At 36.6% G+C, this 27,396-nt stretch overlaps 1 protein-coding gene and 1 long non-coding RNA gene across 2 annotated transcripts in view; one reads left to right on the top strand and one right to left on the bottom strand.

The window, feature by feature from the left end:
- The window catches only part of grm5b (glutamate receptor, metabotropic 5b), a 78,403-nt gene that overhangs the window by 20,581 nt on the left and 30,426 nt on the right, over positions 1–27,396 (bottom strand). Inside the window, exon 3 of the mRNA XM_066699280.1 lies at positions 53–288. Within this exon, the coding sequence (XP_066555377.1) occupies positions 53–288 (236 nt within the window). The remainder of the gene's footprint in view (positions 1–52; positions 289–27,396) is intronic.
- Positions 17,967–22,746, top strand: LOC136746651 (uncharacterized). Its single transcript, XR_010816418.1, has 2 exons — positions 17,967–18,126; positions 22,562–22,746. It is a non-coding gene; the product is annotated as an uncharacterized LOC136746651 (long non-coding RNA).

Here is a 27,396-nt window from a genome sequence, read left to right as displayed (position 1 = left end):
AACTCAGTGGCATAGAAGGGCTGCATAACATGTGAGTAAGTTATTAGCTTACTGTTACAGGTGCGGTTGAATTTGGGGTTCTCCTGAGCGTGACCCTTGAGCCGGCACTGGAATCGGTGCTGCCAGAATTCAGGAAACCAAGGGTTCCGAAGATTGATGTCGGGCTTCAGCTTCAGGTAATATTCATCAAACCACCCGACATCAGCAGACTGCAGCTTGATGGTTATGCCCCCAGCAGCCTCTCTGCTGTACCCATCAGTGACGTCATACCGGTCTGCCCAGCCATCGCTGCAAGGAAGACATGGAAGAAATCACACTCAGTCATCATCTGTCCAGTGGACACAATGAACGTCGCTCTGTCACAGCAGCTCATATTATTATAAATCAATATTGAGAGAGACAGGCATGGAAACAGCTGTAATTTCAGTATAGCTTAGTGGTGCCTTATTGTTCAGATGATATTTAAAAATGTGTCTTATGGCAATCAGTCCAGACAGAAGCATTTTAGTTTATATTTTGGACATGTTTATTTAAAAAAACTAGCTATTCTCTGTGAAATTCTAAATACTAATTATTACAATTACTACAGATGTTAAACAGTAGATAGAATCAGACCACTGTTAAAATAAATAAATAAATAAAATAGTATATTTTGAATACTTTATATGCTTAATATTGTTGTCCTCTGGGCTATATTTTCACAGCAGTCTGCACCTCTCAACAAAAAGTGTGATTGTTACCATTGTTAAGTGCTTTTATTATAATCATGAATTATATTAAGTATATTCAACTATTATGTAAAACAAATGTATAGAATAACATCAAATCCATTATTGTAATATTATGTTTAAATTGTTTCTTCTTTCAGCTCCACTAATATTGATATTTGCACAAAAACTGCCTTTTAAAAAGTTGCATATGTCAGAGTCTTGTGACATCAGCATGACAATAAAAGGATAAGTTCACTTTGAAATCAATATCAAAAATTGTTTTATTTTATTTTATCGCCTCGCCATACAAAAACCTCCTTGGCTTAGAGATCTGTGTGTTGCTGGAGTTCGCCTCTTTTCTTTCTTTTGTTGAGGGTGTTGTTTCATTCAGCCTTACAAGTCTCACCTTTTCTGAGATTAGAAAGCACCAAGTTGAAAAAGCCACGGAAATGAAAACGGATGCTTTAGAAAATCCCCTGAAGAACCTCAAGAGCTTTTACAAAATGACTTTAAAAGACGGAGAGGAGCAAAATTGCTACATTGCTCAGAGCTGCCCAGCAATTTGAGAAAGAGATTTTCTTTCTTTATTACCATTACACACTACTGCTGTGATCGCCCTGAAAAATAAGTACACATATAAGTAAATCAATAAATGTGTCCCATTCAGAGGAATGGTACTACATTGTCTAATCATCACATACCCATGCATTTTGTATCAGCAAGGACACCCTACAATCTGAAGGGCATGCAAATTATAACGTACAGTAACTCACAATTATATGAAAAATGTCCCAATATTATAAGCAGCAGTTGATTTTTTAATGACATCTCAGGACCCACAGAAAAAGAAGAAATATATATTTCATAATCCCCAACAGGCCTGAATCTGCCAGCAGTGTTTCTTTTTAAAATATAGTTTTTTAGCGATTGCACAACATTAAAAATACAGTTCAAATTCACTTTGATGTCTGAATTATACTAATGAAAGAAGTGCTGAATTTTTTAAGAACGGAAACAAAAAACATCCCTGCCTTAAGGTAGGTATTAGCTACTGGGGAATCACTGAAAACCCTGTAATGTAGACAGTGTCTTTTCGGTGTGTGGGTTGACAAACAAAGAAACAAACAAAAAGAACATATGTGCATTCCCATGCATACACACATACACACAGAGATATAAACAGACATAGGTTATCTTTTAGCAGAAGTAGGAAGAGCATGTGTTAAATTTCCTTTATGTTCCTTTTGTTCAGAAAAATAAACATACTACGTACACTAGATTTCCGTGTTGCATTTTTTTCTCAGTAACACACACAGGCGCGCACACACACACACAAACAACCTTTGGATGCCCTAACCCTTTCCAATTGGTATCTATCATAAAAACATGAGATTAAAGATACAAGCACCTGAGTGGCAATTGTGAGAAATATGTACACAATTAGGTTTTATTATGTCACCAAATTAAATATTGTATTTTCCTGAAGGTAGAAAGTCCAATCACTATTTTTAATGTATATTTTTAATTACGTATTGATTGATTTATTTTTGCTGAATAGATTGTGAAAATGGAAAAAAGAAACAGAAACTACTTCTAAAGCCAGTTAAGAACATAAAATAAGAAAACCTATTCAGTCCACGAGGCATTATAGACTAGCGCAGATACAGAATACTGTAAATTTGTTTCTGTCACAGCTTTAGTGAAGACAGGGATTCAATGGCTTGTATTAGATAAATTGAAAGTGTCACCTTTTCCGAGCTGCTTTGTTGACCTTGGGATCTTGCAGAGATATTGCATAATAAGAATTTAAAATAAAAATAAAAGGTGAAGAAATAAAAAAAATGCCTTGTTTGTGATGGAAATTGAAGGTCTAATTGTCACTGGGGTTGACCACATCAAAAGGAGGATGACTGGCTAGTTGTATATAAAATGTACTTTCTTTATGTTGTCTCAGCTGAAGACAGGGTAGCATCAGTTAATCTTTTGATCCCCACAGAAAATCATGACGAAAAGGGAGAAACAGACATGGAAAAGGAACTTGACATGAGAGTGACAAACCCATTGTCACCTGGCAAGCTCTTTAGTTTCTGCCAAAAGCATTCAATTTTTCTTTGATGGCCGATGATGCCTTTTCATATTAGTGCTTTGCCCAGGCTGGTTTCTGAGATAATAATAGCAATCTAGTCTATTTGTGGACTTAGACCTCGATTTGTTTGATCAAAGACTACCACAGATGCAGATTATGCTTCCACACTCTTCCTTTCAGCTTTGCCTTAATAATTGAAGGTCATAATCATACGGCTGGGTAAAAATGTAATATGTTGCAAAATACAGCCATAAAAGACACAAACACATATATATATATATACAAATGTACCGTTCTATTATAATTTTTAAATGGTGTTTTCTGCAATCAGTCCCTCTTACTGTGCTACAATTTCTGCTTCCTACTGTCCTACTTATAACTTAAATTAAATAATATCTTCCATAACTGATCATGTAAGGTGGGTTACATTTAATAAATTTAAACTATGCTGGCAGCCAACTGTATTTGGCTGGCAGCCCCAGCTGAAAGACATTTTTAGGAAGACCATGCTAATCCTTCTTAAAAATAATAAAATAAACGTACCATTTCAAATTAAGGAGTAGCTTACTGACATTGCATTCATGTTTTATAAATACTTTATAGCTGCTTTTAAAAAACAATATGAATGTTATAGAGTATTAATGTGGATTTATAGTCACAACAAAATGTATAAAACGTCTGCTGTTAACAATCTATGTACAATACCCTATTAATACTATAAAGGATTTGAATTAAGTATCTATAAAACATTTATAAATAATCAATAGAATATTTATAAAACATTCCCTACACCAGAATGACCTTAATGATGATTTCATTCAGCGGTCGCTCAATTTGTGGGAGATGGCAAAATGACAAAGCAGGATCACTAGTCAAGTGCTGAAGGAAATATGATACTAAAATAAAGAAGGAATAAAGCTTACAAGTTCTGCTGTCTTTCCCATGGAAATCAAATGGGATATGCTCATGTCATTTGCATACTGTACGTCTATACCAGTGTGAATTTCTGCATTTGGTGCTAGAATATAATATCCAAGGTTTTTCTAAGAGGGTAGGCTGTTAACCCATGAATGCAACAATGAGAAGAAAATAATAATATTAGAACAAAATTAAGAATATTAAAATATATACCAAGGTTAGCTATTTCTCTTAACCCTGGCTATAATTAAAATACCCACAGTGCATTGCCTGAAGTACTGTGAACTGCACCGAAGCCTCAAGCCTAGATGTTTTGTTGTTGATTTAAATCAGCCTAGATTTCTTCCTGCAGCTTAGTTATGTCTTCCTATTTTTTTTATTATAGACCAGCCTCCAAATCTGTAGGGGTGCAAGGACTTAAATAACAAACAGACCTTTTCTAATTCATCTGCACATGCGATTGGGCACTGGCATTAATCTGGGTCACTGCTCACATTATTACTTGGAGGCCTACCACTTCCCAAACACATGCAGCTCAGCTAGTGCCAAAACTCACACTGCTAGCATTATCCCTGCAGCTGAGGTAGAAACGTCCGAGGTGCGTCGGATGTGTAGCAGAACACAGATGGTGTTTGAGCACAAGCCTGAATTGACGTCTCTGTGCTGAACAGGTCCGCTCTCCTCTCAGTAGTGTAATGGGTTATAATAACCTTAGAGAGGACAGACGCTTGCTATGCCCAACTTGAATCTGAACCCTGGAGTGATGAGGTAATGTCTGCAGCCCGTGACATGTACTTCCCCTTCAATGGGGACCAAGAACAGAGGCGGTACATTTCCAACCCCCAGTTAACAGGAATTAGGTTACTATGACATAATAGATGATGAAACAAAGCCCATTCAGCACCAAGCTCATGGGTACAATATTTAGTCCTATCTATTGTGGATTTAGGAGTGGAATATTATTTGAATAAAACATTTAAATAACAGTATATTTCCTTTCCCTATCTATTATAATCTATTATAACGCCTGCATGCTATGTAATGCGGTTTCTTTTCTTTTCTTTCTCTTTTCTTGTTTCTTGCACAGCAACTCAGATAACTTCAGGCTTTATGGAGGCGATACAGGCATGCCTCAGGGAATTCTTTCAAAGAGATCCTCTTCTTAAATTGACTCTGATCTTTAGAAGTCAGAATGTATTCTATACGGCAACCTTGCATTTTCTCTCATAACAGCTGGGTCTTTAGAATATCATTTGATGCTATCATTCCTGAGACTGGTATAATTTGGCAGTTCATCTAATAAAAAGGACAAACATTTATGCCAGCCCAATAACAAAATGTGTTATTGGTAATAATGCCAGATCCATGACATTGATGGAGTTACTCAAGGTCCCAAAACTTTAGATGCTAATCTGTTCCAACACTAATAAATATTGAAAACTCAAAGTTAGGACAACAAAAACAATTCTACACAAATGCATATTTTAATGTGCTTCATATAGCCATGATACTATGAACCCCAGGCCTCTCTGGGGTGAAATATGACAACTGGTTTCAGGCAGCAGTGTTAACAAAAGCTAGAAAAGAGGACAAGCTTCAAAGAGAATTGGAGCCAGCCATATTTTAGAAACTGCTTTAGCTGTTTGCCAAGACCCTGGGGTTAATTCCCCAAATGATAAATGCCACTTGTGCACCAACATTGTAAGTGGGTTACAACAAAGATGACTATTAGCAAGACTTAAAAATAAGACCAAATACGTTTAAATAACAGAAATACATGATGAAGAAGCAGCTGTAGTGGATGGTTTATGCACACGCATGGGAAGAGAGGTTTGCCTTGGGAGAATTAAAGCTGTTCTTGAACAAATGCAAATATCTTAACACAGAAGATCAGAGCGCAGCGCCTAATCAGTGCAACGTAGTATACCTTTTCTCATGATAATGAGACCTTATTCTATAAGTTCCATGTGCTGTAGATAACAGAACTCACAGAAACCTTGGGGATAAAGTGACATACTGCTTGGCAAGGCAAGGTTCAATTGTTGAAATTGGCCATGATCTCTATCTTGGCATTAGCTTGGATCCAGATGATGCTATCATTTATGAATTCTGTTTACTTCTAGGGAAATTAACTGCCTTCTGCCACTGAAGATCAGCTCTGAATTATGGTTAATCTTTGTTTTTTCTTGTTCTACTCTTCTACTTCTACTTATTAGTATTTAATGTTTCACTGTGCATGTGTACAGAATATTATATGTGTAGTATTTATTTTGGTATTACATTCAACAAGAGAATATCCATTTAAAATCGGCATGATATGCAACGAGTAAGATATATGTCATTTTACTCTGATCTTTCTGTTTCTTTTTTAGGTACTTTGAAAGAACTGTCATACTTATGCCGTGCAGTATGTGCCTTTTTAATAGTGCCTACCTTTAATGGCAGGAAAGTATTTCACAGAATTAATGAAAGCAGGTCTTATGCATTCATTGAATAAAACAAATCCTGCAAAGCCTGATGGGATTAAAGAGACCAGCTGTGCAACAATACATGATAGTTAAAAATGTTGACACAGAGATTTCAATATCTGTGACAGAGGGTTACATGTTACAAGGATAGATTATTTTGTGACTTATTATATAAGCTAATTAATGTATTAAAATAATTATAAGAAGAATGTTTACTCTGGCCTTAAATTGACAACAAATAACATTGTGCACTAAATCAAGAATTGCTTGACATCAAGGAATAATTGAATTTATAAATATTATTATGAGAGGATATATACTATGTTACCAAAAGTATGGGGACAGCAGAATAAATACAAAACATCTCACAGTTTTTGAGTTCATCCCAGGCATGTTCTTTGTGATTGAAGCCAGGACTCCGAACAGGCAAATAAAAAGCTTTCAGCAGTATTTTCATTTTATTGCATTTCTCTCAGCTTATGAACACATGTATTTAAACTTTGGAAGAAGTCTACGGTGTCCTCACCATAAAACTGTTAATGGGGGACAGTATGTTTCTCAGAATACATGATACTTAGTGGTCATCATCACAGCTTTTTAAGGAAGCAAAACATAAGCATTAACATTGACCTCTGGCTCAACCTCTAACTGGTGGAGGAAGTTTTCATACTTATGTTAATGTCTATAATTAAAGAGTATAGTGGTGCAATGCATTGATACATGATAAATGTTTCCTCAGCAAATGATGAGTGTGATGGATCTGAGACTGTAGCTAATGAGTAATAATGTAGAATAATCACAAAGAAGGACATTGGCTGCAACCCTGAATGAACCAGATTTATGGCTATTTTAATATGAGGTTAGAAAAAAAAGCTAATCCGCAGACTACACAAATTCCAAACACTTTTAGAGACAAATATTTAATAACAATGCGCACAGGGCAGTATCATAGGATTGGTGCTTGACCCTAATTTGATCTGTAGCATGGCCAAAGTCAACACTTCACCAATATATTTTGGAAGCTAAATGGTTAAAATGGTAATGATTGAAGATATAGTATAGGATCTTCTAGGCTTTTCTGTGAATATGCTCTATCGATTGATAAGTGTTAACACAACAAAATGCCATCGCATCTTTCTACCAGCTAAATGTACCTGATTAGAAGTAACAGCATCATCCCCTTTATAAGAGTTTTGAGCTGTCATGGTGACCAGGGGATTCTGAAAGCCATTTGCTGAGCAGACACAGAGAAACCTTCTGGCCCTTTCCTTTAGCACTGTCTTTATTAATCTTAATCCCATCTTCTTCATGGTACTTCCTAGCTATACTCAGCATCCTCACATCCATTCTCTTCTTTCAATACTTATGTCCTTTTGACCTCTCTTGTGGTGCTAATCAGTATCAGAGTCAGAGGCTTCTTTGAGATATGCACCTCTGGCCACAGAAACTCATTTCCCACTAGCTTAGAACTGTCATCAGATAAAAAATGACTGACGGCCACTCTTAGGTTAAGCAGGGACATTACAGGGTTAACCAAGGGGTAAGTTATAATTGAGATAACTGCGTGGTCCAGGACAGGTACAAATTACTCCTGCTCTTAAGACAACAGAGCCATTTTGGCGTTACTGTTTTGTTGTTGTTGATGATGTTGTTGTATCTTAATGCAAGGGTAACACTTTACAATAAGTCTCCCTAGTTACAGTGTGTTTACATAGTAGTTACTCATAAGAACAGTGTTATTATGCATTATTTCAATGTACTTAATGTGTAAAAACTATTAACTGTATGTGTAAGTACACATTTGTAACTACAATTGTAACTATGTTAATTGTTGTAATTTTTTTTCTTAAATGCCCAGTACTATATGTAATCATAGGTGCATTTAAGAGAAAACTTACGTTACAAACATATTTACAAATGTAGTTACAACTATGAACTTACACATACTGTTAATCATTTGTACACATTAAGTCTACAACATGAAGCTGGTTCAATAAAACTATGACATTTTACTGCACTGTATATTTAATTTTGTTTTTTAGAATGTGGTGCAAACTAAGTAAAAGTAAAATATCTTGAACCCATATCATGAGCCTGTTGATACAAACAGGACTACTAAACGTTGGCAATTTTAAAATCATTCTATGGTTTAACTATACCCCATTGCCTGTACATAACGGCAGTCCTTTCATAATAGAAAGCTCTTATAAATAGGCTGGTCTCGGGAGTAAAAAAGAAAAACCTTGTTGGTGTATTACTTTTCTCTGTGTGTTTTTGTTCCACAGTAGTCTTGCCTTGACCCTCTTATGAAAAGGAATCCTTAAACAGCTCTTATAACAATGTAAACATATCATTAGCTGTTCATGTACCGTTTTAAAACCATCTAACTATAGAGAATTGTGTATAAACACTATTTTTTTCATTATCGTTTGAAATGGGGTTTTGAAATATTATAAAACAGGGTGATTATTTAGAAATAGAGGCCTTGGCTATTGTCACAATCAGTGACACTTCGTAAGACTGGAAAGAAAACAATCAAATTCAGCTTCCATCTTGCATTTTATTATATGGTCTCTGCTCCTGTTGCCCACTGAATGAAGCTAGACATGTTTGGTTATCAATCACAGATCTGGTAGCCTGTCTGCGGGTCAGCTTTAGATTACCATTGTTCTTTCAGCCCGCCAAGCATTTAAAAGGGATGAATCAGAACTGTGCAGCTGTAATGAGACTGCCAGACTGAGACCTATGTGCAGTCCACAGAATTTTAGGACCCACTCCCCATGCTAACATAAACAATGTGCATGACAGGGCTGTAGGTATAGGCTTTAAAGCCCCATTCCCTGCAGTCAGACAAAGTTTTTCCTCGGGGTGAACAAGTTCCCTCTGCACTTGCAGTAACTCACTCTAAGGAAGTTCTGGCAACAGTTGAAATAACAGCAGTATTAAGGCCAGGACAAGACCCTTATTAACTCATCACTACAGATGCACACAAGCAGCCAACCAACTTGGCCAGGCTCTGGGTATGTCCTTTAAGCCATATTCATTACACAGTGAGCAGACCAAATAGGAAATAGATGTATCCACTTTGTTTTTCCAAAGCCCAGAATATTCCATTTGCACTTGCTTTCCACTCCAGAGTATCTTCAATAAAGATTATCAGATGCTAACACAATTGGACTGACTAATTCCTTCTTTAATAATATGAGAACAATCAATAGGAGTGGACCATCAATAAGGCTAATAAAAGAAACCATTACAAATGATATAATCCGTGATTGGAGGATATGGAAATGCTGCAAGGTTAGTCCGGAGTTCATTTAATGACTTTCAGGTTAGCCAGTGAAAGCTGAGGTAACGCAGTGGCTTCATTTGGGTGCTTAATTGATGGTGGTGAAATACATAAACAAATAAATAAATCAGTCATAACTGCTCATTCTAGCGGTAGATTGCCCAATGGGAAGTGCATTTTCACAAATGGGAAAAAGAACATAGCTGCAAAATATGTTAAATAGTCTGATAATTGATTTTTTCCATCATCCATCCATACTAATATGAACATTTAGCTGTGAAATGAAAAGATTGTGATCTTCTATTTTCTACAGATTCTATTTGAAAATGGGAAATACTGTTATTACAGACAAACTGCTGATTTCGTGGTGCCTAATAAACTAAAATTGCAGAACATTGCGGATTCTATTTGCATTCAACGTAACGCTATGTCAACGAGCACATACTGCAGAAGCACTAAATCAATTGGTATAGCCCATATGCTGTCAGTTGTATGGCTACAGATCTCTGTATACAAATTCAATATGATACTTTTTTAATCCCTTTCCACCATAACAGTGTTGTTTTAAACCTTGTAGGAAATGTGTGCTATGGGGAACATTCTCCAAACATGACATCTTCAAGTGAAGTCTAGATTTTAGGCTTATGTCTTCCAGGCTCACAGAAACAAAATGCATTATTGGCTGTGACAGATAACAGTAGGGAACTTAGAATAGTCCAGTCTATTTTGTATCATTAAAATCCATTTTTAGAAGGACATTGTCTAACTGAAGCTTGTCTTCAGCTATACCATCAAGGAATTGAAATCTTTTCATTGGCAAACAACGGACACTTTAGATCTTTCATTAATTTATTTATTTCAACAAACCCAGGCAAACCTGTTATTGTAATTATATTGTTGAAATCTGCAATACCTCTGATGTCTTTCAAAAACAACAACATTCAGTTTCACTTTGATATTCAATTAAATAAAATAAAATCTGATTATAGTGAAGTGAAGAAAACCAGCCTGGGTCTCCATTCTGATTCACACTGAATGCAAATATGCTGAGCTAATAAAATAAAGGAAGGAAGTTTGAGTGTTCAAGGGTTGCAACAATTGAGCTAAACCTAAACACCAACAACAGACAAATAAACTATTTAGGAACAAATATACTGCACTACTGCAACCATTTTATGGAAACACCAATAAGAAGAGTAAACATGAATACATCAGTTTCTTAAATATTAGATAAAAAATAAATTCAAGGTTTATATATCCCTCATTAGATAATATAAACAGTCCAAAGGCAGGTCTGTAATTAAACATCTGCACTGACAGTGCAAACAATTGTTTACTGCGCATCAAAATGGAATAAAGGGAAAATAAAACACACACCCAAAAAAGGAAAACTTATACAGTAAATATAGGCTTCAGAGAGGTTCTGCTTATTGCTGTTGTTGCAGGTTACAGTGGGCACTGTGTATTGCAGCACGCTAATCAGAAAATATAATTATCGGAACAAAAACAAAGAGTGCACCCTCCAATAACAGGAATGGGATTTCAACAGCAAACAGGTCGCTCAGTAATTACCTTTTCACTGCTGCAAATAAGAAATAATGTCTGTTATTTTCCAAAAAACAAAGAGTAAAATGCATGAATAAAAAGAGGTGTAGACCAGACCACTGCCCATTAATCTGAAACTCAGAGCTCTGAGCAGGTGTTTAATAACAGAATGACCCTTCATCAATCGGAGTCCACCAGCAACGGTGTTCACTGATGCTGAGAAATTACTCTGTCTTTCTGGTGACGCAATCTGCAGGGCAATCACAGCCTCAAACAGCAGTGTGGAAAGATCCAGAATACACCCATAATCCACCCTGAACAGCACATATGCCATCTCCTAGTGTAGATTTCTGTATTTCTTTGATATGTTTTAAATAGTTTAGCACCTAATGTTTTTATCCAGTAAGGTGTGCCGGAAATTTCATCTCAGCCTGCATCTGACTGTAGAAAGATTTGATCAATTAAAATATTGCGCATTCTGAATTCAGTGACATGATCTGAGACATCTTACAGAGGGGATTCACTTTAGCAGTCATCTCACTAAAGACTTGGTAAATGTATTAGCTACAGTGAAATGCAAAGCTTTCTTCCTTTCTTTAATTTTCTTTATTCAGTAGGCTTTGATTACATTTCTTACAGTGTAAATGCTTATGAATATGTTCAGCCTGTAATGCATTCATGCTCCAGTAGCGTGGCAACAAAGCTCATTTTGTATTCTGCACTATAAAACATTAAATTTATACATTTGATTGTTCAAAGGTTGGCAAATGATTTTGAGTTGCCATAAAAATAATTTGATTGTAATACAATGGCCAATAACAATGCTTTTGAGAAAAAGAATGTTGTCAGTGTTCTATCACCCGTTTTATGATTCTTCTGATCTGAAGTTTGACCAGTGTTAAAACATTTGCTAACTTCACAGAACACTACATTACATAGCACGTGGAGTGGGTGGATATTTGCTAGATCTGGATCTGCAAATGCTTTTTATTGAGTCTCAGAGAAAAAAGAAACACATCACAAAATGAGGATTCCTTCGGGACAGTGTTTGAAATTTAAGTTAACAATAGATCACAGTGGTTAAGGTTTTCTGTTGTTGTATTTGTATTTCACACCACTCAACGAGTTAAGAGAAAAAATGCTAGTAAGCCTTGGCACCCTGGAATATTGGCGGAATGTGACATAATTTAATAACCAGTGGTAGAGTTTGATAAATACATTCTCTCCAGTAAGGAGTGTCCTGAAAACAACATGATATGTCAGTGCCATAATTTGTAATGTTAGCATTGTAAAGAAACATCAGTGGTGCATGTTAGGGCAGTGTAATTATCGCATTGCATGTTTCTTCTTTGATTTAAGGGAAAAGGTCTTCTACGTCACTTTCAACCAGGTGATGAAAATGATTAAGTAAGGCAGTTTTAGATGAGCAGAATGTCTGTATGGTAACACACAATTGCTGATTTAAATACAGTTAACACACATTAAAAAGAGCAATTACTTGAAAACATATTTGAAAATAATTATACATTGTTGTCCTTTGAGTACTTTTTTGACAGCATAACCTATTTTTAGCAGGAAGAAATAAAAGCCTTATGGAGTGGATACATTTTTTTTAAACAGCATTAATGAAAAGCCTATCTGAAATGTAATAGTACCTCAAATTCCTTCAGCTTTCCAGTAATGCATCTTAACTGTATCCATGACCAACTTGTTAGACTATTTCAGATCACTGATACTGAACAAATCTTGGCACCTTGTATCAGACTTCGCAAATTAATCCTGTGCAGTTCCGCCAAACAAAAGGAATGGAATCCATTCCCTTTTCCTAATATTAAAATATGCCAAATAAACAGGATTAAATTAAAGGCAAATATAAGAACATGGTAATTAAATTGGGCAGATTGCGGTATGTCTTTCCGCTTCTTCTACAATTGTGCTAACATTTCCTGAATGTTCACAAAAACATCCACTAATTAAATTTTATTGCAAAGTCTTTCATCTGAAGTTAATGATTTCATTTAAAAATAATTTATATACAGTTTTTCTGAATAGTATGAAGTAGTTCAGTCTCTTACACACATTCTCTTTTAGGCACATTGTTATTGCCATGTTATTACGTTGTTATTGGATTTAACTCTACCTTGTTTCCATGAAAAACACCCACTGTGCTTACAGCATCACTTAAAGGAAGAGAAATGTGATGAACTCATTGAATTACTAAAGACTTGTTAAAACATTTCATAATTCAAAGTCTGCCGCTGTTTGTAGTCAATGAACCTGAAAATAGCTAATTAATCTGGACTGAAATGTGATGTATTCAAAGAGACCGGCTCTGGTTACGAGTGCTTTAAATGCAAATAAAAGTGTCTCAGTGTGCTCCTCATATACATGACTGATATAGTCTTATGTAACAGGAAGAAATGGTATGGCATTTTCTCTCTCTCCTTCATGGAGGGAAATGTTAAAATGTGAAGCATATCTTTGTGCTTGCAAATGCTGAGGAAGCTGAAAAGAATGAGACTGAAATGCCTTATAATCCTAAAAGGCCTAATATCCTAGATTTTCATTTAAACTGTGAAATGGAATGCATTTTAGTGCAAGCTCACAGTCTTTATGACAATTAGAAAAAGGATGCATTTTCATAATTCTGCAGATTCTGAAACTCCCCCTATTTTAACCTGCTGAAACCAGAAACTCAGTGTGGCATAGTTTCCTACCTATCCACATTCCTTTTATGCATGTTTCTTGGATGATCTAATCTTATCATCAAGTGATCAATAAACCTAATGATTTTACCATTGCAAATAGTATACCTAAAAGTAAATAAGACAAAACAAAAGTAATTGCTTTATTTGATTAAATTATTCCAATTGTGTATCATAACCTTGTGTCAAATAATATTACACTTCAATGAATACATGTCTCTTTGAACCCTACTGTTTATATAGGAAAATACAAAAAAAAATGAAGATACAGTCCTATAAACCCAGAATCCACAAATCCTAAATCCTAAAATGGGATTATAAGTAAGAGGAGAAACTTGGATGATGTATTTCCATTTGTGATTGATGAGTAGTAACAAGTGATGCTGGTTTTCAATTTTATAACTCAGCTGCTTATCCATTTCTTTTTTCTGGCTAGACAGGGAAGATTAAAATCTGTTTCTTATTTTATAAGCTTTATTGCAACATTCAAGAACATCTCTTCCTCTGGATTTCTTTCTTTATTGGTAAGAGAGAATTTAGCTTTCCACAGAGAGATTGTTTCATGGCAGTACAGATTTGGCTTGTAAATATTAATATATGCAAACTGGAGGGTCTGTTCATTTGGGCTCACACCAAATTACTGGTTGGACCACCTCTTGCTGCTATAGACAGCTGAGCTCAGAGTGGCACAGACTGCAGAGATGAAGGACTTGGTCACTTGGGACACAGAGTAACATCTGTAACTTTCTCTTCACTCTTTCAACATCAGGAAACAGAGATCCTTTGTCCTGGGTGCAGATATTGTTTTTCTGTCCCCATGCAAAGACTGTAATTACAGTTGTGTTTGAGCAGCTTGTCAGGGAATACATGTTTCATCTTAAATTACTCCTTCATATCCCTCTATCTTGGCCTTTACCTATTACCTAATACCTTAACAATGGAGAATATTGTTACATGTTGGGTGTGATACAATATCAACCCTGCCCCCAGCCAAGACTGAACAGCAAAATTCTTAATTTTAACCCTACCATGGTTACAAAATCTCTAATATGGTACTACCAAGCAGGGTCATCTGCGGGGTGCCCCCAAAAAATACCATATCTGTATTATGCCGTTGTGTCTGAATCCTATCCCATCTGTTAGCTAATGCTAAAAATCAACATTAATCCATTTTAAATCATACAGCCATGAAACGAGCAGCTGGTTACCTTACAGGTGTTAGTGCTCTGAAATACCCCCCTGTATTCGGGTGCAGCGTCAGATCATGCACTTCTCCCTAAAGGCTGCAAACACCAACTGCAACAATTTGCGCGTGTGTGAGTGGAAATTGAACTAACCCATCCTGACAGAAAGAATTCCAGGACTCACAGCCTTAGGGGCCAAGACAACATAACAGAGATCAACAGTGCCGACGTTCAGGGTAAATAAGTCAGTAGTTGTATTTTGAATTCCTGTCATCTTTTTTTATGAATGATTAATTCTGAAAGTGTTCCCTACTGGATCTGCCAGTCTTGCTATTTAAAGCAAAGTGGTTCATTGTACATAATGTACCCATTTGTAAGGCCTTTCCTTACCTTAGGACACTTGACACTGTTGGAACTGTCTAATATTACAATGCAGACGGTGGATTTGAAACCGATATCAACAGTCTGCATATCCTCTATGCCCAAGGACTCTTCTCAAGGTGCTGGTTTGTTACTTCTTCTGTTGTACAACATGAGGCTGCTCTTCAAATCTGGAGATGCCACAGTCCAGACGACATGGTGGTGCCATAGCTTCTATCCAGCTATTAATGGTTTATCTGTTATTGAGTAATCTGTAGAGTTTCAACAGGGAGAGGGCAAGAATCTGTGTGTAGCATAGTAAATACTCAACTATCTCTTTGGAGAACATGCATTTTCCAGATTAGACCTGTCAACCTTGTTCCAAACATAAAGTAATCCACAATCGATTGCATCACACTTGATTCAAGGCATGAAAAGGGAAAGATGGTAAAAAAGGCAATGGAAATTCTCGTCAACCTTGTCAAGACAGAATTTTGTAATTGAAAACAAGACACAAAGAGACAGAAATACTTTTAAGTTGGTAACACAGCATAATTGACTAACGCGGTCAGGGATAGTGAATGCATATACAATGTATTCATTTTTTGTCTCCTTTCTAATGGAAATTAATACAACCAGGGTTTAGAAATGCATGAACAGGAATGTGTACCATTATTATGACACATACTTACTGTAGGCCATAATCATTGGAACACCATTTTCTCCCAACACGTTTCACTACCCTGATATGTACAATTAAGAAAAACTACACTCTACTTCAGATCAATCATGTCCATAATCACGGTAAAAGCTGCACTCAATTGTAATGCAATAAATGTAACTATCCCATAGTGTTAGCTACATCCTTAGCCAATCACTTTCTACCCCACCCAGTGATGAAATCATAAAGAAATATTCTGGTGGAAAGTTTAAATGCCCCCCAGATAATTACTTGTTTTCAGCTGTTCAAAGCACGTTAAAACAGAACACCATAATTAAAAACAGTTTAGATTAAGGTGTCATTAATACATTATTAGTAAATAGTTTATAACACAGGAAGCATTCAAAATGTATAAATGATCAATAAACCTTTATAAAATATGATTAGATAGATGCACAAATGGAAAATATAATACAATATGACAGAAATAAATAACATCCTTAATATAGGGCAGCACAAACAGGCATGACTTGTTATTTGTATTTAGGTCAGATGTTTTAATCTTTTGGATGAAACTTCCACAAAGTTGTATTGATTAGATTAACAGATACGCTGCAAAGGGTAATTGATTATCAATTACTTTCTGTTTTGGGGATGTTTAAGCCCCGACAAAGACATTACAAATCAAAGACACCTTACAGTGTGAGCTCTAAACACATAGAAATAGAGGGTATAACTGCTACACAGGTCACTATTGCCAAGGCTTAGTATAATTCTGAGCAATCGCATGGAGATAACACATAATACAAAATGTAGATCCTACTTTATTTAAATATTTTTTTCTTGTCAAAAGCTCATATCACATCTATTACAAAAAAACACAACTTATATGTTTGTCATGCAGGAAAGTTCACAAAATGCAATTCTGAACATTCATATTAGATGCTGCAGGTAATAATTTCAGTAATGACTGATTGATAATTAACCAAGCCACTGGGAATGTGACTGGGAGCATCCATGAGGTCTTTAATAGTCACACCTATCCTAATGAGATGGTTCCAGAAATATCATTAAACCTCAGACACTGGATTAAATAGATATTTTCAATGGGTCATATTGAATTTGAGAAATGATGTCCAACACAGCAGTAAATCCTGACCGATACTTGAGAGTGGAAACAAATAAGAAAGACTATTAGAAAGACTATATATTTCAAAGGAGAAGGGACCATTTGTCCCAATTAATTTTGAGGACCATTATTTACAAACAAAAATTCATTTTTAAGGAAATACAAAACATTGCACTTTATGCTCCTCGCTAATACATTGATTATACATTGTAAGTGTCATTTATTTAAGGGAAAAGTAAAATAAAAACTTACATGGATTGGGTAGCCAAGCATTTATAAAGACCACAGTTCTTTCAAACAAAAAGCACCCATAATGTCTTCATTCAAATCTAATTGCATTGACAGTAAACATGAATAAAGTCGACACTTTTTGGGTTTGAGGCACATTTCAAAAACTTTCCCCTTTGTGTAATAGTTCTGGGTTGTCATTCATTAAGCTGTCAGGATTGAGCAAGATGTATACATTTAGAGCTGATATTTCTATGCCTTGTCCCTTGCATGACGAGCAGCACAGTAATTTACTTTAAATTGCAGTCATTATGCAATTCCAGGCCGCTGCGTCGGAGCAAAGAGGGAGCTATAAAACAGCAGAGACTAAATTCTGATCTAGATTTAGAAAGGCCGCGATTGCAGTGTCAACAGGAGAGAGCTTACACTATACACCATCGTATCACATGAGTACCTGCCAAATGTACCAAACCTTAGACAATAGGGGTGTAATGGTATACGTATCCGTACCATACCATTCGGTACAGGACGTTCGGTTTGGTACGCGTTGTGATCTGAATGAATATAGTCTAGTTTTAACCACGCAAGTTACTGTTTTATGTGCGGAACTAAAATTGTAAACTCCGAGTTTCCCCCGGAGACGGATCTTGGAGCCCTAACTTAGCAATTGAAGTAGCCTAGCACATGTGATGCAGCCTCGTAAATAAATATGGTGACTGCAAACAACAAGCCAGAGCTTGAGGACCCTCCCGTATCCTTCAGGTCTCCTGTTTGGGAAAATTACTACAGTGGCAATGGGCAAAGACAAGTGGATAAGTGCCGGCATTGTTATACTGAAATCGGGTATGTACGTCGAACATGATTACTCATTTGAGACAGCATTATCCACATGTGAATATCACTGGTACAAGGAGAAAACAGAGTGCAGTGCAAACCCTGCTCCCCGTGGCATTTAAGCAACCTCTCTCTGCTAATTCAGAGTGGGCAAAAGCAATAACTAAAGCCATAGGTGTTTTTATCACAACAGATCTCTCACCCGTATTTCAGCCGGCAAGTGATACCAGACCTTTATAAACAAGCACAAGCTGTAGTTGTCCATGACTTATCCGAGGCATCAGCCTCATATTGGCATATTGGCAAAGCACTACCTTGCTGTACCTGGTACCTCTGTCCTGAGCGAGAGGGTTTTTTCAACTGCAGGAGACATTGTTAGTGCCAGCAGATCTGCCCTTTCTGTAGACAATGTAGACAAATTAATTTTTCTGAAAAAAAAACCTGAGAATATCATTAATCTGAGTACAAGGTATGACTGCTCCACTAAATTCAGGTGAAGCTGAAAAAAAATAAATGTTATGTTTTGCATGTCTTTTTTCCCACTGTATCAAAATCGTACCAAACTCTTACTTAAAATCTGAGGTATGTACCGAACTGTGACTTTTGCATACCATTACACCCCTGCTAGACAATACCAAAAATTCAAGCTAAGCTGATATAAATATGCAGCCAATTCTGTTAAGTCAGTAGAAAAGCAACTTTTAACAAGAGCCTACGTTTATTGAGGAATCAAACCCTATTTCTAGCACAGATCAAAATATGTAGCCTTATTTGATTACTTAAATGTATTTTATTGCATAATTTAGCTAAATGACTCTAAAAAATGATGCTATACAAATGCTGTCTAAAAATCTTAAAAGTAGTAATAAGATAATCCATATCCCAATTGAAATTTAACTTGGTCAAGTCTTGAGATTTTTGATTGTACATATAATTTTATTGTGCCTATTTATTTATTTTGACCAAATCTTCAGTTAATATAGGAATTGCAATGAATTAGCTCCTAACTGTTATGCAGAAAGGAAAGACCTTTAACTGTAACCTATTGTATTCCATCAGGAGGATGTAATTAGGATACCCCTAATTTTCCATTATAAGATTTTCACATTTCAGATGTGTTTCAGAAGACACACGTCATAAAAAAATTAATATTTATTAAATAAATAAGGCTACCAGAACTCGATACATGAGAATACCCTGAGGTTTCACACTGAAATAAGTTTTGTTTTAATGTGTGTCTTGGGCTTGAAAAGGTTGTAAAACACTGTACTGGTGTCCGGGACTGTCACTGGTTACTGGAATGCAGATTTCAAGAACTGTTTATGATCACAGGAGCTGTTCAAATCCTCACGTCAAAATCTGCCTACATCTCCTCGAGGTCTCGGTACATCTGCACTCTTTCCGGTGATGTCTTGCGCACTCCCAAACAGCAGGCTTTGAACAATGATAGGGAGGCAACTCCTGGTAGCAGCTGTTCATTTAATTTTCACGTACAGCTTTCCTTTCTCCCAGACACGCTTCATTACCCTCTAATTCTTTTACCCCCCCGCCCCCCCTCCCCAAAGAAGTAGAAAGGAGACAGAAGTTACGCTTCACTTCCTCTCGACGTCTCTGTGTTACTTAGACGAGACATAGTGGAAAACAATGGATGGCACTACGTGACTGTCAAATTACAGCTCAGGGGATAATTAGTAATGCTGCAAGAAACTGAGTCAGATGGATGCTTGCTTTGCTGTAATGATACATGACCAAGGTTAAAAACCAATGGGATGGAACATATAGATGTTACACATTGTGAGGAACTCTGTCACGGCGGTACCGTTCTGCTAACATTGTGCTCTTAAAAGAGACTCCAATTCTGCTGAACTAATTAGACTCATTGTGTGTTGACAAGCCACTCATCATTTTTAAAGGATTCAGAAGCGGAAAAGTAATCTGAAATCTCTTTGCAGGGGAAAATATAGATATGCTTATAACTTCCCAAAATATGCAAACTGTGATAAACATCCTGCAGGGAGACTGCTAGAGCATGGGTTGCTTTGGCGTTTGGGCTTGTTCAGACCCACATGCTGTGTCAGAATCCTAAACTGAATGAGCAAACATCGAACAAACATGTCTGAACATAATCCCTTCTCCAGGAATGTAGTTAGACTAGGAATAGGAGTTGTATTGCTTGGTTTCTGGAAAAATAACCATTCCAATACACACGTATAATAGAGATCTCAAACATAATTCACTTGCAAAAATGAAGAATGATTAAGAAATGATTTACATATGAAGCATTATTGTGTCTATGGACGATAATAATTTGAAACTGACTGGGTTCTCCTTGGAAAGTACAGTAAGTTAAGGACAGATGGGAGAGACAAGGACAATCTGGGGTATTTGCTGATATAATAAAGGAACTCTAACCGCCACTCAAACAGATTGCTTTAACTACTCAACTGTTAATCTTCATATTTATTACATTTATTGAGATAATATGTGATGCTAGAATGTCAGGGGAAACAACAGTTACCAAGATACTGGTACCTACAATGTACGCAAAATCCCTGTGTTGGCTCTGATATTCTACACAAACCCAACAGAGAATAACATGCAGATTTTTTTTTTTTTAAGTTAATCCATTTCTACTGAACTGAGTCATCAAAACAGGAGACCATCTGTAAAACATTAAATACACAGAAATCAAGCCAATCCCTTAGGAAGCGAACAGTACATTTGCGTACTGTTCTCGCCAGACTTTGGCAGCAAAGGATTTTCTCACACTGAAGACTGCCTTCTCACTCTCCACCACAATACTGGTGCAATACACGTGGCAAACAAACGAGGAGCAAAGACATTCAGATCACCACACAAATCAACAAAGGCGGAAACTAAACGAGCCCTATGCACTCAAATAATTAATACCATGTGGAGTTTTACACGTTCTACCAGTGGTTAACTACAGATAGCAGATGATAGGAAATAGGTGCACAACTCTAAGAGGAAAATCCATCAGGGGTATAGCAAGTGATTTCAGAATTTCAGGATTTCAAAAACTGAAAGTTTCCTTTCTTCATGGTTGTGATGGTGTCTGTATAGTAACAAAAATACTGAATGGTGTATACAATATGTATAACATTAATGTGTATACATTTTTGTAAATTTAATTAACTGAAAACAAAATTAAATGTAGTATACATCATCAAATTACTCATACAACAGAAAATGTGTGAATTGAACTGAATTTAATTGAAGCTCTGCCCTATCCACAACTGTGTGTGACTTGTTATGATTTGCATTTCATTGCTTAATCATCTCTGTTGGTTCCTGCACTTCTTTGGCTAGTCGTCAGTTTCAATCTGCTCTGCTCTCTTCGATACCTTTGTTGTAACAGCACTCCTAGAGCCTCTCTGTAATGAAAGTGTATGTAGAAATAAAGGCTGGGTGTTGAAGGTGTAGTGATGGAGTCTATAATATCCTGACAGTTTCCATTGACACAGCCAGGGCTGTTTAGTCTGAGCAGGAGGCTCGGAGCAGCAGCCCCATTGCACCAACTGTCTTAAATAATTAATTCATTTTAAACAATATCAAGTGCATGTGTTGTGCATTCATTATCATTCATCTTATTTTTTTAAGAATCCCTAACTATCAATGCATAATGTGAGTATATTTACAAGCTTATTTGTAGGGTTAGTGAGTTCCAGTGATAACGTGCTGTAAAAGTCACATGTGAACACACAATAACAGTACATGTTCAGTACTACTTTGGCAACACTATTAAATAAATGTTCTTTGTGTTTAAGGTGCTGGGATGCATGATATTTGATCATTTAGTTGAGGTCAAAAACATGAGACATCAAAAAAGCCATATACCTCCCATCCCTTGAAAATTGGAGTAAGTTAAACCCACACAAAGCGACAATTTAATGGATTACTTTGTGCATGTTTTAATTATACAGGAAAAACAAAAGTAGCCACCATAATAAACTTAGACCCATCGGCTGTCACATTTGAAAGCAAAAAGAAAAGCAAGGCCTGTCACTGTAAATTATATCATGGAAAACATTCATTTTCCACTGTGTTTATTGTTAAAGTTCAGACAGAGACAAGTGTTTACTAGTCTTTTTTTCACATTCGACATGTTCCTGCCAGACCAAGGTATATATGAGAGTATCTGACACTCTTCCTAATTGAATATACATATAAAAATACAGTAATAAACAGTAAAGGTCACATAGTCCATGACGTGAAGCCTATTACGATTTTGAAAATTTGAAAATGAATCAGAAGGACACTTTAGGACAAATCATATGTATTATATATTTTTATATATACATAAAAATTGAAAGCGCTTGCCAGCAGCGTCCAGGGTGGTTGCGATGGATAAGCAATGGCAGAGCAGGGCTGTCTAGGGAGCGGAGATTGATGGGGTAATCCTTGTTTTTTTGCTTTCCTCCAGGGAGCCGACTCTGAGAACAAAGTCTTCTTCAATCAATTAGATGACAGCTACACCATTTGAAGGGAAGAACCATTTCTTAGGGGACCTTAAGGAAATATATATTATTTGGAGACAGTTTGTAGAGAAGTGTAAGATGTAGGTAATGCTCCATTCCACGGGGTGCAATTAAATATATTCAATACATATGACATGTTGTTTATTGGGTGACTAGTTTGAGTAGAACTACTGAAGGGCTTCATATATATATATATATATATATACACACACACTCACCTAAAGGATTATTAGGAACACCTGTTCAATTTCTCATTAATGCAATTATCTAACCAACCAATCACATGGCAGTTGCTTCAATGCATTTAGGGGTGTGGTCCTGGTCAAGACAATCTCCTGAACTCCAAACTGAATGTCTGAATGGGAAAGAAAGGTGATTTAAGCAATTTTGAGCGTGGCATGGTTGTTGGTGCCAGACGGGCCGGTCTGAGTATTTCACAATCTGCTCAGTTACTGGGATTTTCACGCACAACCATTTCTAGGGTTTACAAAGAATGGTGTGAAAAGGGAAAAACATCCAGTATGCGGCAGTCCTGTGGGCGAAAATGCCTTGTTGATGCTAGAGGTCAGAGGAGAATGGGCCGACTGATTCAAGCTGATAGAAGAGCAACTTTGACTGAAATAACCACTCGTTACAACCGAGGTATGCAGCAAAGCATTTGTGAAGCCACAACACATACAACCTTGAGGTGGATGGGCTACAACAGCAGAAGACCCCACCGGGTACCACTCATCTCCACTACAAATAGGAAAAAGAGGCTACAATTTGCACAAGCTCACCAAAATTGGACAGTTGAAGACTGGAAAAATGTTACCTGGTCTGATGAGTCTCGATTTCTGTTGAGATGGTAGAGTCAGAATTTGGCGTAAACAGAATGAGAACATGGATCCATCATGCCTTGTTACCACTGTGCAGGCTGGTGGTGGTGGTGTAATGGTGTGGGGGATGTTTTCTTGGCACACTTTAGGCCCCTTAGTGCCAATTGGGCATCGTTTAAATGCCACGGCCTACCTGAGCATTGTTTCTGACCATGTCCATCCCTTTATGACCACCATGTACCCATCCTCTGATGGCTACTTCCAGCAGGATAATGCACCATGTCACAAAGGTCGAATCATTTCAAATTGGTTTCTTGAACATGACAATGAGTTCACTGTACTAAACTGGCCCCCACAGTCACCAGATCTCAACCCAATAGAGCATCTTTGGGATGTGGTGGAACGGGAGCTTCGTGCCCTGGATGTGCATCCCACAAATCTCCATCAACTGCAAGATGCTATCCTATCAATATGGGCCAACATTTCTAAAGAATGCTTTCAGCACCTTGTTGAATCAATGCCACGTAGAATTAAGGCAGTTCTGAAGGCGAAAGGGGGTCAAACACAGTATTAGTATGGTGTTCCTAATAATCCTTTAGGTGAGTGTACATATATGTGATGTGGTATGATAAATACTCAGATAAACACCATATATTCCAATTGGCTTGACACGAGCCACAATACTGTACTGGGAACTAAAACATATTGCCCTGAAAATGATGAATGTGGATGGTAGCTACATTTTTCTTTTTCAATTTTGAAGTTATTAACACTAGCATTCCTTAACTTTTCACCATAAAATTATTCGGACAATGCTTATGTGAAATACATTTTACTTTGTCCTTTAACAACTTGTAAATGAGCCACCTCCCTGATTTATTCTGTGTTGTAATATGATATAAAATACATGATATATTTTCCCATCATAATGCTAAAAAGGTCTCATCAGATACTTTTAAATCTATCTATCTAACTATCTTTAAATTATGAAGCTAGAAAAAAAAAGATTATTCAGTGAAACATCAAGTAATTAACAGCAAATCATTATGACAGATCCCTCTATTGATCAGGTTTCTCTGGGCCGTTGCATTTCAGTATATTTGACCATACAAAACTGTCTTCCTCTGGAAACTGTCCTAGGGAGCCCAATTCACTTTTACACTACATGAAATCTGGCATCTTGACAAATCTGTCAGATTCCCCAGAAGCAGAAACCCATCTATTTAGATCACAGTTTCTAGAACATGACACAGTTTCTCTAAAAATATAGTTTAAATATTAAACAAAGAAGAATCAAAAAAGTCATCAGGATAATTAAGCTGCTTCTATTACACACAGTCTGTACAGTTATTAAATAACTAATATCTAAAAACTAATCAGGACTGTAATCATAAAAGTACTTTTTTAACTGCGGAAAAGAAACAGACTCCACATGCTAATTCTCTGTCTCATGAAGAGATTGGGCTGCTTTTCGGCCGTACTGCTGAAGACAAATAGATTGTTCATTAACCATAGAACAAAAGGGCGCCACACTCGTTGTAAACATTCAGCATACCTTGGAAATGGCTTTCATTAGGGTCTGCAATGAATAGCAGCTTCTGTGAGGAGAATCTAAAGTGACTGCACCACATTGAGATTCACAGGTTTGATTAGTTGTCCTAGGACACCATTCAATTAACCTTAGTTTATCTGAAAGAAAACAATTGAACACGGATACAAATGATGGTCCTGAACATGAATCCAATTCTATTGTGTTGTGTATGGAGAGGTGATTACCGTACGAAAGATATACAGGGAACTGCAGTGCTCTGTTCTAACAGGCTAATATAAACTAGCACAATTGCAGTGCATTATTATGAACCCCAGAACAGAAATCAATGCATATGACTAAACCACTTCTGTGCAGGTGCTGTGCATGTATTTGTTTGGGAGGAATGCCTCATTAAAATGACAGATGATGTGTCCTGGCTGTAGATTGTGATGTGCAAAATGTCCTTTTAATACACCCCTTTCCTGCACTGAAGATGCTTTTTTCTAAATAGGGAATGTTCATGACATGAATTCTCTAAAACAGCTTAATTGACAACACTGTGTTCTCTGGGGAAAAAAGAGAAAGAAAGAAAAGCCTTTCTAATATATCGAGCGGTGGAATTTGTGTGGTCATTAAAATTCTAGGAGCTGGGCCACAATTTGCTCCTGTGCTCTTACAAGCACCACATTCCCCATTCTGAGGAGGCAATAATTAAACTGAGTAGAGCCAGTGCCAATCTCACCTCACTTGTTTTGTTGACAGGAGTCTTTTATAATATAAAGAGGGCACCTAATTGCTCATAATGGGATGTCATATCGAACGCATCCTTCTTTTGAGGAGTAGCATGTATTTTTTTATCCTGTGGGGTTGCAGGAATGAAATGAAATAGTTGTGTAGATGATGGTCTATTTGAATGTCTTCACGCTGTGCTCAGACTCACCCATGTGCTCGTCCTGTACACGGTTGCGTTCGGGTCTATGCAGATGACTATAGGCCCTGCAGACAGATCTGTTGCCATGCCAACACATAGCATGATTGCTCCTATGCAGCAGTGAAGGCTGTTGAAAAATCATGCTCCCAGAAAAATACAACCACCCAACACTCCCTTCCAACTTCTATGGAAGGGGAAGGGTTTAGCATTGCCATTGTCTAGATGATGATGATTAGAGGACATGCTTGAATTTTCTTACAATCGGAACACAACAGCTTGACCATTGGACACGATGACAGAATTCACAGAAGCAGCATCTTCACTGAACAGCATAGGTTATATAACCAAAGACAAAACATTTAATCTGGAAGAAAGGTAAGAATCTCAATGTCACAATAAGATCTTCAACTGAAGTGCTTTATCATTCAATTTATTAAAATTACCATATGTGGTAGTCCAGTGACTCATCTACATTATATTCAGTCAGAAAATAAAATGTCTTGTGGACATAATTCAATTATACTTCTGGTTTGTATGTCTAAATCTGATGCATCGGGTAGTAAAAGTTGACCGCTTAATTTGATAAAAGCACATGGCATTTGAAATCTAAATCTCACAGAATAACCATGGAGATGTACACTTAACATGGCTGGAAAGCCAGCATTTGTCCCTTCAGAATCACCCCTAATGCCAAAGCTTTTTATCTCAAAACGATTAAAGGATAAAGGACATACCCCTAAGTGATGCAATAATCCTCGCTAATCTGCCCTAAATATTAACCATTTGTGAATTCCTGTGATGCACCCGTTATTTTGTGGCGGTTGTGTGTGTGGTGGGGGCAGCAATATTTTATGATTTCAACATGATTTTTTTTATATCACCCAACACCTACTAACACATCCATAATCAAATTCCAACACTGCATGCCTGGGTTTCAGGAGATAAATATGCTGTTGAATTAATCCTGGAGTGTGTACATCCTATTTCAATCTACTCGTTTTATGGGAGGGAGTTGAAATGGAAAAAAAAACAGGCAAAACACATGTACCAGACTATGATGATTTGTGGGGACTATTAAAACCATATAGCAAGGTTTAAATATTTGGCTTCAAATTGCATTTAGTGATTTAAAGAATAGGACTTGGATGCATTGATGATAACTTGAAATAAGTCTTTCATTTCAAAAGTGGAATTTTATCTAAATTACTTAAATATCAGCAAAGGCTGTTGCTGCTACATATATATATATATATATATATATATATATATATATATATATATATATATATATATATACAGTGAGGGAATAAAGTATTTGATCCCCTGCTGATTTTGTACGTTTGCCCACTGACAAAGAAATGATCAGTCTATAATTTTAATGGTAGGTGTATTTTAACACTGAGAGACAGAGTAACAGCAAAAAAATCCAGAAAAACACATTTCAAAAAAGTTATAAATTGATTTGCATGTTAATGAGGGAAATAAGTATTTGATCCCCTA

This window comes from Amia ocellicauda, chromosome 3 (genome assembly GCF_036373705.1).
Source record: "Amia ocellicauda isolate fAmiCal2 chromosome 3, fAmiCal2.hap1, whole genome shotgun sequence".
NCBI classification, from domain to species: domain Eukaryota; kingdom Metazoa; phylum Chordata; class Actinopteri; order Amiiformes; family Amiidae; genus Amia; species Amia ocellicauda.
This window is presented reverse-complemented; position numbering and strand designations above follow the sequence as displayed.